Source organism: Vanellus vanellus (assembly GCF_965231255.1).
Source record: "Vanellus vanellus genome assembly, chromosome: 9".
Lineage (NCBI taxonomy): Eukaryota > Metazoa > Chordata > Aves > Charadriiformes > Charadriidae > Vanellus > Vanellus vanellus.
The window spans coordinates 14,538,046-14,552,353 of NC_138914.1; the positions used below are offsets into that span (position 1 = coordinate 14,538,046).

The window sequence follows — 14,308 nt, forward strand, 5'->3', positions numbered from 1 at the left end:
GATGTCACTCCTTGCCAAGTCACCTGGTGCTGCTGGGCCTCATTTTGCGGCTGTTTAAACACCATTGAGGGTTTTCCTTGTGTCATGGGCGGTGGGAAGAGGCCACGTCCTTAGCTGAGCAATTCAAGCAACTATTTATTTATGGGGGTGCAGTGTCCAAAGTGGGAAGGAAAGCATTAGTAAGCAGCAGGAGGAAGGAAAGAAAGCAGCTCCTGGAAGGCATTGGAAGGAGGTGAGAGGAATTCAGGGTAAAGTGAGGAAGCGGAGGAGCTGGAAAGGGTGGATGGCATCACCGAGCCAAGATGCTGAGTGATCAAGGGCATGGGAAAGCGAGGAGCTGTCTGTAATGGCACCAGGGAGGTCTGAGCCTGGGGAAGGAAGGGCACAAAGTTCTGCCAGCCATGAAGAAAGAGTTGCAGGGCATAGCCCCATGGCAGATGGGAAAGCAGATACTGAAGTCAAACAGCACAGAACTTTCTTGAATATTTCAGAAGTGGGTGGTATTCAAGTCCCACGAGCTCCTTTGCCTGGTGCTTCTTGGAGGGTGACCAAAGGTGAATGCAATTGAGTGCTAATCATAGCCAAAGATAAAGGAGGGCTTGAAAATGAAAGCTGCAGCGAGGAGATGACTAATGACCCAGCAATTTCATGGGAACTGACGCATGGTCTCAGGCTTCGAGTCTGCTGGACCGCTATCTCCAATTACCCGTGTTCCCCATAAAGGAGTTTAGAAAGCGGTTGTCTGGTGGTAGCCCTGGCTCCTTTGGATGGAGTGAGTTTAGCAGTTATGGCTAAAGGTAAATAAAGGGTCATGTTCAGTCTTGGTGAGGTTCAGCTGAGATGGTAGCGTTTCTTCAATCAGAAACAAAGTGCCTCAAGGGTTAATACCCTTTCCTAGCTGGGGTTGTAGCATGCGTATCTTCTGGTACGTGGAGAGCACACACACTTGAGCACTTGGTGTGCTTCATATGAGCCTTGAGATACTCAAACTCTGTCACTAGGGTCTCTTTTGCCTTTGCAAAGAGGATCTAACCTTCCGTAACACAGCCTGCAAAAGATGCTTCTCCTGGAGGAGCTCTGATCTTAACATAGGATTCAAACCTGCACCCTTCTGCAAAATATTTAAATATATGGGATTGCCCTGTCCCTTGTGTTAAGAGAAATGGTAGAGAAGCTCCCACTACACTTTCTGAAAAGTAGTCCACGTTCTCTTGCTCGCTTGGAGTTATAGGCCACCACCACATCTCTCCCACTGCTTCTTTAGTTAAACCAGTGCTTTTAGCTGCTGTGCTCCGGGGAACTCTGCAGGCTGTCTTAAGCTCTTCCACAATTATCTCTCTGGCCAATAGATAAAATTTTGCTGCAGATGTTGTTGCTTCTGTTGGAGACCTCAGTTCAGGAGTGTTTTGTGTATGCCGTGTGTTAGATTTGATGTTATTTGAGGAGAAGATAAGATTTGGGTGTAGGAGATACATGAGGTAGGGATGCCACTGGAGCTTAATTGCTAAGAGATATCTCAGGGCTTGATTCTTCCCCATGAGACGCAGCCACGAGGGAGAGCTCCGGTCTGCAGGGGTTCATGTGTTGGTGGAAAGCATCAGCGAAGCGTTTCATGAGCACAGTGGGATCTAAACCCCTGTTTGAATCTCAGATGGCTAGCTGGGGGGGGGGTCTATCTCATGGTTCATTGTTTAGATGGTAATCCTAATTTAGACAATAATTTGTATCTGCTGGGTGCTGCTTCTCCCTGTTTTGGTCAGGTTGCCACTTGTTTTTTTTGCCCCAGGCACCCTGCCAATGTCTGTCTGTCCCCAAATCTCTCTCTCCCTTGCTTGCATCTCCCCTTGCCCTGCACAAGCGCCTTGCAACCATGCTCTTCTCTTCCCTCGCGTGCAGCCCCCGGGGGCTGGTTGGCACCCAACATGCCTTTCTGTAGGAACTACATATTCACATGCCTGTGCTTTTGCCCTCTGGTACCGTTGTGCCCGAGCTGGTAACCTCTCACAGGGTGTGGGAGCTGCCGATGGACAAAATCCAGACCTGCCCCGTGTCCTGCCCCTGCAGCTCATCCCATTAGCACAGCATACGTGTCCCGTGCGGTCTCAGCACGGCAAGCGTGGCATCCGCAGGGCTGCGATCCAGTCCGTAGAGCTGCACAAAACAAACCGGCTGTGACACCACGGCAGAGCTCTCGAGCCTCTCCGGCTTGACACCACATCGTTATATATTGATGCCATGACACCAGCGCTCAAAATAGAATCAGGACAATTTGATTTCCTGCAGATCTCAGGATGGGGTCATAAAAACGGAGACTGTTCTGGAGAAATGGGATAGGGTGGAAATGTTTGTAGTGACATCACAGCCACTTCCATGCCAATGGCCTCCTACTGCTGCAAACATGTGATTGTGATTTTGCTGCACGCTCCATCAGAAAAGAGCCAGGCTGGCCGGGGAGGGAGAGGGAGGGAGGAGAAGGGACGGAAATATTCTGTTCTTGTATCTCAATTCAAGTATCTGACAATAGCCTCGCAGCCCAGGGTGCTGAGTGATCAGGAGTGGGACCGTGGTGTGTAGGCTGCTGCCAGATCAGTGGTGCTCAGGGGTTTGCGGCAACCTAACTGGGAGCGGACTAAGGACCTCTGATTTTACGGTGGAGGATCCTGGTCCGCATTGGGGTGCTTTATTGGAGAGTTGGGTGGTCTTGTTGTGCTCACTCTTCCTCACTGGTCCCATTTACTTCTAACGTCACTTTTCTTGGCAGGAAAAATCTGCAGGCCTGAAATATGGCTGCAAAAGCCACTGCATAGCTGTTGCCTTTTAGGGGTTCCCATTATAGAGAGGAACAGATCTCAATGTTGGAGTTTCACCCTTGAAGCAGGGAGCAGCAGGGAGGGTTTTAGGTAGCTGGGGGTAGAGGAGGAAAGAAGGGAGAAAAGAGAGGAAAGAAACAGAAGTCAACCCAGGAAACAAAACTAGTTTGCGTCTGAGGACGTTGCAGGAGGAAATACCATGTCGGTTGCTCCACAAAAGGCAGCGATGGCTGCAAAACCCATCTTGGAAGCAAGGTCCTTCCCGAGAAATAGCCTGCGGAGATCGGCCCTGGCTGTGTCCAGCACGCGTAACCTTGGGGGACCGTGGAGGGGAGCAGTATCTGCAGGGAGGATGGGGGAGTGAAGGGATCCAGCTAATGCACGCGTCTATCAGATTAGGCTGTCAAAAAACCAAGCCGCTTCCATCACTGTCCGAGGAGAGACTCTCGCTCCCTGCTTAATGGGATGGCAGTCCTGTTGTTGCCACTCCAGGGAGAGGGGCCACTGCCACCACAGTGTGCAGCAGGCTGCGAGTTTAAAATCCTATTAAGCAGAGCCTAACAGTTGCAAAAAGAAAGCAGGTATCCCCTAGTGGGGATTTAAAGATGTTTAGACATAATTGGATTTTCCAAGCAGATGTCATTATTGTTAAACAGTTGCCCACTTGATATGTTCAAGTTGTTGGCTGTAATTGCTAAAATTAGCAGGTCTGCATAGAGCAAAGGTCAGTCGGTTAATATTGTGATTTAGTATTTTATGAAGTAATTCCAAATGCTTTTATGTATGTTTTTGTTTTTGCAGCCTAAGCCCACATTAAAGTAGTTGGGGGGCCTGCTAATAAAATAATGACTCAGGCTCTCCGCGCAGGCTGCCGGCCGGGCTCGGCAGCGGTGCTCGCGCCGCCTTCGCTCCCCGCTCTGCCTGGTGCCGCGGGCCAGCCGGGGCCGCGCGCTTGGGTTCGGTGCTGCCGTCAAACGGGAGGCTTTGAAGTACCCCCCAGTCCAGTGTGTCCAAGCAGAGCTGGTGCTGGAAATGAGCCTGTCGTGTGCGGCGGTGGCTGGAAGGATGAGGGGCTGGTTTCCGTCAGCAGCTGAGCAAAAGGCTCTGTCGCTGGTACCTGTGGTCCTCGGAGGTGGATTGACTGCACGTGCAGGCGCCTTCAGCCGTGAACACACCTGAAAGACACACCACTGACCAGGCAAGGTCCCAAAATACAGCTTTTTAGAGGGAAGATGCATTTCTGGAAGAGGAACAGAGAGCTGGAACTGGGCGAGGCAAAGGCTCCCGGGTTGCGCTGTGGCTGGACATCTGGTGCTGCCTCCTCCAGCGCTGCAGCTGCTAAATGGCATGAGAAGAAGCTCTAAAAAAACTTCTTGAAGGTGTTAGTGTTCCTCCAAGGCCATGTTGGCAAGGTTTGCTGGGGTTCATTTATCTTTCTCTGTGTCACAACCTGTTTCCATGGGTGTTTTGGGCACACCTGGCAGATTTCTTTCTTTTGAAGGAATGCAGAACTTTGCTAATGCAGTCTGACCTGCTCTCTTACCACCAGACCTTTATGCTTGTCTTTATTTTTTTTTTTTAATCTCAGATCTTTTGCTCGCAGGAAGTGCTGGGAGATGCTTTGTTGCCTGCAGCGCGCGGGGAGATGTAGAAGAGGATCTGCAGGTCCTCCTGGACTCATTACTTTCTTGGTGAGCTGGGCCCCTTCCCAAGACATGTTCCCATATTCCTAACAGCAGGTTTTGGTGCGTGCAGCTGCTAAAGGTGCCCCATGAGCTCTCCGCTGCTACAAGCAGCAATGGAAACACTCTGACCCAGGGATGGGAAAAGGAAGCGTTCACTCTTAGATACTGATACAAGAGAATCGGTGACCCAAGGCAGGACAGATCTAGGATGTGTGTAAATCTGCCTATTTTGATCACAGATTGAGAAGTCCTGGTGGACACACATAAAAATGCCCTATTAGTGATGAGACTGAAGCAAAGTTTTAGCCCTAGCAAGCTGGAAAGGTTGAGGAGCTGGGAATTCAACTCTGGTCCAGATTTCGAAACATGTTATTTTGAACCCAACATGCACTTACAGCTCTACTTGCCTCCCAGTGCTGTGTCTTTTTCTTACTGGGAGAGGGACTCACAGGGACTTAACAGCCCCTAACACAACAAATACAGTTTTGGTCTGTTTTTCAAAGCTGGGCACGGCATCAGTTGCTGAGGAAGGTGATTTAAGCCACATTTTTCTTTTCAAAAGTAAAAAGTATTGATTAAGGGGTGGCTAATTTAACTTAGTGCTTAATGTTTGGAGCCCTTTATGAGTATCACTACCTCTCAGTCTCCTTCAAAGCATGGGAGTCTGTTATTCCCATTTTACAGCAGAGGAAACAGATGCAAAGACCTGCCCAAACACAGGCAGCAATTGCAATCTGGATTAGAGTGAAAATGTCCCTGAAAGCTAGTTCCAGTCTCCAGGGAGACATCATCGGGCAGGGCAAGCTGGGAAACTCAAGGGGATGTAGCGTGGGACCGAAAATAAGAGGCGTGTAAGATTTTAAACGCCTAAGGTGATCTGGCCAAGCACGAAACAACTGCTCAGCGGTTCATGTCAGCACAGGGGAGGGCAGAAACGTGGGGAGTGCGTTCCTTAGCTTAGTGGAGGACGAAAGCAGCATGCTGGCAGGCTGTGCAAGAGATGCATTGTGAACTGGCTCTTGCAGCTGTGAGCGAGACAATAAGGATAGTAAAGCACCATCTAAGTCCCCGCATCCAGCTTTGCACAAAGAGGGAGCTAAACTCAGCCCCCTGGAATCTGTTTGCTCGTGGTTTGAATTTAGCTCTTTTTGTTTGAGCAACTCCAAGCAGAAGGGGACCAAAAGCCAAATTCACCTTCTCCCTGCTCACTTTCAGCCCCCAATCTACACAGTGCTTCCGTCAGGGTCTGTGGTCATAATTTGCAGGGCATTCTCAAGAAAGCCCCTACGTTCTTCTACGGTCTGAAGAATGTTTTCTTCTTTCAGTTTTTCCTATGACAGTACCTCTCCTCTAGGCTCTGCACGACCCACTGAGCGTCCCCCACCTTCTTACCTGTGTACAAAAACATTTTTCAATTAATATCCATCTTCTCATACACCGAAGGTAGGATATTCTTGACGCAACCTCAGGGTTGTGTATGAGTGTCACAAAAGTCTTTATTCTTCCAGCTAGTAGACTTCACAATTGGCATTTCAAGGAGTGGGAAGAGGACCTATAGCTTGTCATCAAGATCTCTTACCTGTCCATCAACCAGCCTGTCTCCTCTTGCTATTTTAACCAACTTGGTCTCTTTGGCAAACCAGCAAGGTTGCTTTCACATAGATCTACTATGCCCATTTACTGAACAAGCACTACCTATCATTTTACACAGGGTTAGCACTCCTTAGTTTAGCATAACTCCATATCTTTACCTGTGAAGTGTTTCTTCCCAATCATTGAGAAGTCTGCATCGATTGTGTCATGAACTCAGCATTTATTAATACTGCTTGTAGTAGATCCCATCCATTGAGCAATGAGAGCACGCTCCAGAGCTTGCAGCTAATTCTTGTGCTGGGGGACATTATAATTTCAGGTGGTCTCTCCCATTTATTATCACAGACCTCAGCTGGCCGTCTTCTTTCACTTCTGTTCTCTCCTGCCCATTCTCGATGATTTTCCGGGTGGTGATCCTTTTGCCATTGATCACTTCAGTAGTAGTTAATACTGATCTCACACTGTGTAGCCCATATGTGTCCTCGGCAAAGGAGGAGGTGGGCTGCTCACTGGGGCTGAATGAATTCCATGGCATGAATGACTCCATAACGTCAGAATACAGGCTGGAGCTTCTTCCTCTTCCGCTTGTCCTGTGCCAGTTTTCACCATTGTTGAAGGGGTCCCAGAAATCATGTACAAAGGTATCCAACCCTCCAAAGACATCCCTAAAGATCTCCTTGGGGTCATGGAACACGTAAGAGAAATCAAAGGAGCCATTATGACCCCCCATGGCACTTCTTCCTCCGCAGGATCTGTGCTCCTTAATAGACCTGTCATAGAGCGATCGTTTCTGAGGGTCAGACAAAACCTCGTATGCCTCAGCGACTGTTTTGAATTTCTTTTCGGCTTCCTCCTTGTTGCTGGGATTCTTATCAGGATGCCATTTCAGTGCCAGTTTGCGGTAGGATTTCTTAACATCCTCTTGTGAGGCACTTTTTTGCAGTCCAAGGACTTTGTAATAGTCCACCATCTCAAAGGAAAGGTGGGACTGCTTGGAAGATGCCTGATACCTCTCTCCCACCAAGGATGTGAAGCCCAGGGATGACCAGCATGCAAAGACTCCTGGACACCTAATGTCGTTGCTGCGCTCCTTAGGGGGTGGGTAGATGCTCAGTTCATCCCTTGATCTGCTTTGTCTTTTGGTGTCACGAGCCCCCACAGTGCTGCTTGACCATGTCCTTTTTTTTTAAGCCTGTTGTTCACAAATTGTGAGATTGTGACCTCGGAGGGGGCTCAGCCAATCATTGCTCAGTTGACCTGACTTCATTCTAGGGTGGAGTTGGTTGTCACTGGCCTTGTGTTTTTAAGGATGTAGATCATACACGTGACATTGTAGTTGCCGTTACAGGTGTGACATATGGCTTAGATTATTTTTTGCCTATACCTGCCAAAAGGTGGGATTCTCAGATATTCAGTGAGATTTTGTGTGCAGTTCAGGGAATTGTGGTGTAGTGAGGCCCTATTATCCCTATAGGGTATATAACCCTATAGCAGCAGCTATAGGAAAGCTGTTTGTGCTTTGGGTAGTCACAGTTTGGGAAGAGTGTTGATAAATTGTAGGAGGCTCAGGGAAGACCCACAAGAAGTGATTAAGGGTTTTGAAAACATGCTCTGGAGTGAGGTACTCAGGGAAAGTGTTTTGGTATCAAGAGGAGGTTCAAAGCCAGCTTCATCGCAGTCTGTCAGAACCTGTATGGGAACAGAAATTCAATGGCACAGGGGTCTTCAGACTCCCAGACAAAGCAGTTGGAAGGTGGCATTAGCCAAATTTAAAGTCAAAATACGTTGCATGTCCTTCACTATGAAGGTAATGAATCATTGGAAGCTCTCATGTGGCTGGGGGGACCCTTTTCTGAAAATCATGATTAAATAACCATCATGATCTCTTCTGAATTTATAGCCAAACCTAACACTTCCAGAAGAGTTTATCTCTCATGTTGATACCAAAATAAATGCCCAGGATGAAGCTCATTAACAACCTTAGCCTCTTTTCTATGTGCTTTTTTGGATATCTGTCTCAAGGTGTGTGCACGTACAACAGGGTTGCCCCATGAACTCAATGCAGACAAGTTCAGCCTTAGGAGCTGGACTTTGATGATCCAGTCTGGGGTTAGCCTGCATCTGTGTCTGTTCCTTGGGTTTGCCATTCCTATGGGAAATGCAATATCCTCACGGGCAAAAATCATTTTATGAAGGAGGTCTCCAAGGAAGTGCCAGCAACGAGAACTCGTCTGTGTGTAACACGCTGTCGTAAACACCTACTTATGGCAGCATGTGTTGCAGATCACTGCTCTTGTTTCCATTATCCCACACTTTGGAAAGGAGTCAAGAACTGGCCAGTCCAAAGAGCATAGGCGCAGCATATGAGCTGGCTGCTCTCCTAACTTACATCGTACACGTGGGGTCATGACTCCAAGGGACAGCCACATCAGCCTGTAGAAAGCAATGTGTCAGTGGAAGAAAGAGCGCGATTGAGCTGATGCCCATCAGGAAAAGGCTTTGTTTTACTGGTCTTCTCACTGGTCAGTGATGGGTCGTATGGAGGTAAAGTCATGGAGGTAGGTACTTGCCATACTCTGGCGGTAAAAGTTGCCATAAGGCAGCACAGTGCTGGTCTGAAGACTGGAGCTAAAGAAAATGTAAAGCAATGACAGAGCTCATGGTCCCACAGGCTCACCTTGTTGAGGACATCTTGGCTTTTGCCTCCTTTTGCACAGAGGACATCTTAACTACAGGACAGTTGTGTGATGTGAATGATTTTTCTGCTAGGTGGTGTTTCTACTGTAGCATTGGCAAAAGTTAATCAGGGCACAGCAGCAAGCTGCCGCTGCCTGTTTGAACTCAAAGGGCTCTTTGCGCTGCCAAAGCAATCCCAAAGCTCTCTTCCACACTGAGGGGAGAACTAAGGCTTCATGGCTTCTCACAGTGTGGGGCTTTGGTTGAAGTCTTCACCAGGGGGACTCGCTTATTTGGGCTAGTGGCTTTTTATGATTGTGTATTGGACTTGAGTGTCACCCAAGCTTACCACCCACAAGCCACCAAAAGACGCCAACAGCTCCTAGCCACTGCCAGCATGGTCCGTTTGCAGATGCTTGGCAGAAATTTCCAGAGCAATTGCGGTTCCTGCTCTCTGTTACCTAGAAGGGAAAAGGGGACATCAGAGAAGTCTGTTGGAGAGTCAAGGCCAGTTATCTACTGCAGGGAGTGGGGCTGTGCACGGAAGGAAGGGGGTGACTTTGCCTTGTGCTGTCTTTTTGCAAAGCGTCTCCTCCCACACTTGCTTTTGGTGATGAGTGCCCATCTCAGACTGGCTGGCGCAGTGGATTATCTATCTTGGATTTAGTGCGTCCTGCCCATCTGAAAAGTGGGGAGTGTTTTTCTCCTGTCATCCCCGAACGGAGGATGCTCACTGCCTGTCTGTCTGCTGCCTGCAGCAGGCGTCAGAGATTAGCAGCCATTCAAGAGAGGGCACTGCTGTGAGCCAAAAGGGTTTGCAAGGAAAAAAGAAAGGGTCGAGGAGAGGCAGGGAGAAAGGGAAACGAGAGAGACGTGCACACATCAAGTAACTAGACCCAAACTAGCCTGGCAACCCCATCCCTAGAAACCAAGGCTTTGAAATGAGAAATGTTTTTCGTATCTTAAATCTCAAGTACAAACAATAAAAACCAGCCCAGACTGTGTTCTTTGAAGAGAAAGTACGAGTGACCTGAACAGTGGTTATCAGCAGCGTCATTAAGATAAACCCTTAACATGATTTAAAGCATCCGAAACTGAAGGCAGCACTTTCAGATACTAACAAAATGGTCTGACATTGGGGATGAAAATCAATAGTAATCTGATGTCACTAAAAATACTCAAAAGTGTCCCATGGCTGATGGAGGTGAGATTAGTGTAAATATTTGTATTCTAATCAGTGGCACGCGAGGGCTGGAGGCGGCCTTTCTGTCTATTTAATTAATGGAGTGGCTTTTTAAAAGGATCCTAATCATATGTGATTGTATCTGCTTATCAACATTTTTGCTAATTAGATGATATGGAGGCAGTCACTCTGCTAATTCCCTCATCCAAACAGCATATCCTGCACAGATAAAGTACAGTCTCTTTTTAATAAGAAACAATCATGAGACAGACTAACCTTAATGGTGCTTACTATCCGAGGAGGATCTGTGGGATTTTCTCTTCTACCCACCCCCTCCTTCCTTTTCTTTCCTTCGCTGCTTAAGTATGCCAGATGGATGTGGATGTCGTGGTCCCTGTCCCCACCCCCGTCCCCTGCTCCAGGCACAGCCACATCCAGCCTGGTCTTAGAGCCAGGCATCGGCTCTGCAAAGGCAGGGCTTGTCAGCCGGGTCAGGTGGGAAACAGAACACAAGGCAGCAAGCAGCAAAATGCCCCAAGCTTTCGGTCACCCAGACCACGGGTGACCCCAAACTTGCAGCCCCAATCCCTGACCTTGCTCCTGGCACCCCGACGCGCCCTTGTCCAGAAAGGAGTGAGTGTCTCTGAGCTGTGAAAACTTTTTCTTCTGTTATTATTACTACTACTATTACCATTATTATTTCTATTATTATGTTTTCTTCTGTTTTGAAAGGATCCAGGGCAAAGGGGGTCTACATGAGTGGTTTCTCACCGGCCCCGTTGATCCTGTGATGAGGCTGGGGTCCTTTTATCTAAACCAACATGAGTGGGAGACATTCGTTCCAAGTCCTTTGACTATCCAAACAAACATGAGTCACGCTTCGCTCCGCCAGTCAAACTGTCGTTGGATGCCTCACACCAGGGTGGCCCCATCAGAGGGAAGGCTGCGCTCGCCCCCCGAGCCCTGTTCCCGGGGAGCACAGCCAGGGATGGGTGCACTCAGCTGACGTCCTGCTGGGGTGCAATAGAGGGACATGTCTGGCTTTAGAAGATGATTGAAAAATAAATAGAAACTTTGCCCCAAAGAACATCCCCTTGCCTCTCAAAATATAAGGGCAACGTCTCGACAAGGAGAACCCATCCTAAATGGGTGTAGCTGCCACCCCAAGAGCATCTGGGTGGACCAGAGGAGAGAGGGGGATAGGTGCCTGGTGTTTAATTTTGGGAGGTCAGGAGTTTGCCTGCTGTTTTTGCAGCTGTCAATGTTGAGCAGAAAAGACTTAAATGACATGGATTCCCACCTCCATGGGCAGGAGGGAGGGTTGGTGTGTTCCATGCATTGATCCCGTATGTCAGGCTCAGCACAGAGGTTGGCTGTAGGATGGGAGATGGGGTGGCTCTGAGGAGTGCTGGCAGGGAGGGACCCCCAGAGGCTGGAGGCAGAGCTCAAGGAGGATCCAGAGAACTGGGTCTGTATCCAGATTTTCTGGGCCTCAGGTTGGGGCTTGAGGCTAAACTGAGGCTCAGGAAAAAAGATGAGCAGCTTCTGGGTGGTGGCAAGAGGCAGGAACCTCACAAAATGACCCTGTTTTGAGGTATGACGCTAAAAAGGAGGACTGGTCCTGCTTAGTGGAGTCAACTCTCGTTTTATTGCCTGGATCATCTCTACATGTCAGCTGCACTATCCTCATCCAGGCATGGCTACGCTGAGGTTGTACTCAGCAATATGGTTGGCCAGTCCTCCTACTATTTCTCCTCTTTGGCATGGTCCCTGACCCTCCTTCCTCTCCATGCTACGTGCAGGAATTAATTCAATATTGACCGCTTTCCCAGAGCAGTTTCCCATTGCCAATTCTATGACCGAAGGCTGCAACTTGAAAAGAGGAGGGACTTCTAGGCCAAGGATTGCGTTGCAAGCCGTTGAGTCCTGGGGCTTAATGAGGCACTGCTTATCAGCAGAGCGTGCTTATCTGGAGCCCGCTGATGGTGTACCTGCTCCAGCCCCATCGTGACCAAACATGTTTTACCACCCAGTTGCAGGGAGCCGGGAGCGCGCGCACGGTCAGATGGCACGGCTCAGTTGATGCGTGGTAACTCGTGAAGCCGCAGCAACTTTATCACTTCACAACATCCATACATAGCCACAGCCTTGAATCTTCTCAGGGGAAGAAAGGATGATGAGTTACTGTCCTGGGATTTTCTCTCTGTCTCCAGTCAGTGGGAAGTGGTATGTGGAGCATTCATTTAATAAACCAGAGGGGAAAAGCTGTAGATCAGCTTCTCATTATTTCAGTGCTGGCTCACGCCATCGCTTGGGTTTGTGCCTGACAGTTCAGTGTGTTATTTGAGGCCACTCAAGCATTCTGCAGAAATGATGCCACCCTCTTCTGAAAGTGTGGGGTTCATCCAAGCAGGGAGGGCCTGCCTCCATTAGTAGGTTTATCCGTGCCAATTTCATCTCAATTTTAGGTCTCGGTTTGCAAACGAGGTGCCCATTTTGGAGACCAGTTCCTGTTGAGAGTCACCGCTCTAACAGGAAACCTTCTGGAGATGGTTCTTCTGATGTGGACCTCTGAAGTAAAGCAACTCTAGGTGGGTAAAAATGCACCGATGGGGTTGGTTTGCAAGGGATGGTGGTGTCCCAAGTGGCACAAAACTTAGGTGATGGTCCTGGTGATGCACATATAGATCTGAAGCCCCCTGAATAAAAGAAGCAGACCCTTTCTCCAGAAGATGGGAGGGATTGTAGGGGGCCACCGTAAGTGTTTGTCCCTCAGTATTTGCCAGTGTGTTATACCTGCATCCAAGAAGGGGGCCTGGACAATCAAGGTAGCAGGTGGGGGACTGATTAGTTACTGATGACTACTGGGAGCGGGAAACTGGAGAAGAAACCCCACATTCAAGCTGTCAGGAAGCATGTTCTGGTCCTGCCTATGGGCACCTCGTACATGGGGCTGCCGGGAACAGTGAAATTTCTACACTGCCTCAGCAGAAGTTTAGTCTTAGTTTATTGCTGAGATTAAAATACTGGAGAATAGAAATTGTAAATGTGATGACTTAAGAGCTCATAAATCCAGTATACAGCCCCATTCCAGAGAGCTGGTGTGCGGTGCAGCCACGCTGCCTCAGGCTCACAAGTTGCCCTTGCTCCCATCGCTCAAACTCACGCTCTCCGAAGAGTCCTTCTGCCCTGCCCTGGCTCTCGGGATGTTGCGTGTGTGTGCATGGGCGCTTGGAAATGCACATACACACTGAGCAGGGATGCCATCCTTTCTGTGCACGCTGTGGTTTTGCTGCTTGTGAGCAGACATGGACTCCCCACCACAGTTTCAGCCCAGAAACCAGTGGTAGTGCTGGACTACCATTTGCGTCTATCTGTCTGCAGCGAGGAAGTGGAAGTCTTGAAGATGGTGTTGCATCACCTGGGTGGAGGGACAGTCCTCCCTAGCTGGACAGCCATTTGCGTTTACCTGCGTTTACCGGGTTCAAGTGTCTTTGCTTGGTGCTTGCAAAAGAGCTCTATGGTCTTACCTATGTTCTTGTGTGTGGGCAGCATGAGCTGCCTGGGTGAACTGGTCACATACACGGAGTCAGTCGAGGCAGCATTGCCTCTGAGCTGTGGTGGAGACTGCTAGAGTGGGAATGATGGAGCTTTCGACCAATGCACAGGTACTTCCCAGTTTTCCACTTATCCCACTTCTGCCCCCCCATCCTGGAGCTGGGTGACCCCTGCGAGCAGAGGCCCGAGGAGAGCTTTTCGGAGGAGTGGTTAATGTGCCAGGCTGTTTCTGGGATGAGCTGCGATAAGGTTTCTAGAGCTGGGTCGTGACTGTCACTGGATTTATCCGGGACAAAGTTCTTTAAATAAATTGCTTAGGTGTAAGCACCTTTGGCTTTATGTGCTTTTTCCCCTATTCCTAGAAATGGAGAGCTGGAAACCAGCCTGCTTCAAGGATTGGTCCAGCTTGTACCAAGGACATAGCTTTTGGGCTGGGAGCCCCTACTGAAGCCAAGTTTGGGGATACAGCACCCAGTGCCATCCTGCCAGGAGCAGAACTTATTATGGACACTATCTGAGTAAGGAGAGCCGGGGACAAATCCTGGGGGACCACCAGAAGATGCCATGGAACACCTTTCTGCCCAGTCAAGCGGACCAAGCACCCAGCGCACAGTAAGTGTGGAGGGGATGGGCTGGGTGTGTAGTTGCGGCAGACCTGGTGGCTCCCCATCCTTGCGCAAGCGCCCGGGGGTCAGCGCTCGGGGCAGGCTCTGCTGCGGCTGGCTCGGGGTGAGCCCCAGCCTGCTTTTTTAGAAAGCAGAGCCCCGCGGCCCCTGGTGCACAGACCCCCTCTGCGATGGCAT

General features: G+C 49.3%; 1 protein-coding gene across 1 annotated transcript; it reads right to left on the minus strand.

Annotated features, from left to right (window-relative positions):
- Nucleotides 1-6,395: 6,395 nt before the first annotated feature.
- DNAJB8 (DnaJ heat shock protein family (Hsp40) member B8) lies at nt 6,396-7,058 on the minus strand (the record flags this gene model as incomplete). The annotated part of the gene is made up of 1 exon (XM_082487539.1): nt 6,396-7,058. One exon carries the CDS (start codon nt 7,056-7,058, stop codon nt 6,396-6,398), a length of 663 nt encoding a protein of 220 aa, XP_082343665.1.
- Nucleotides 7,059-14,308: the final 7,250 nt, after the last annotated feature.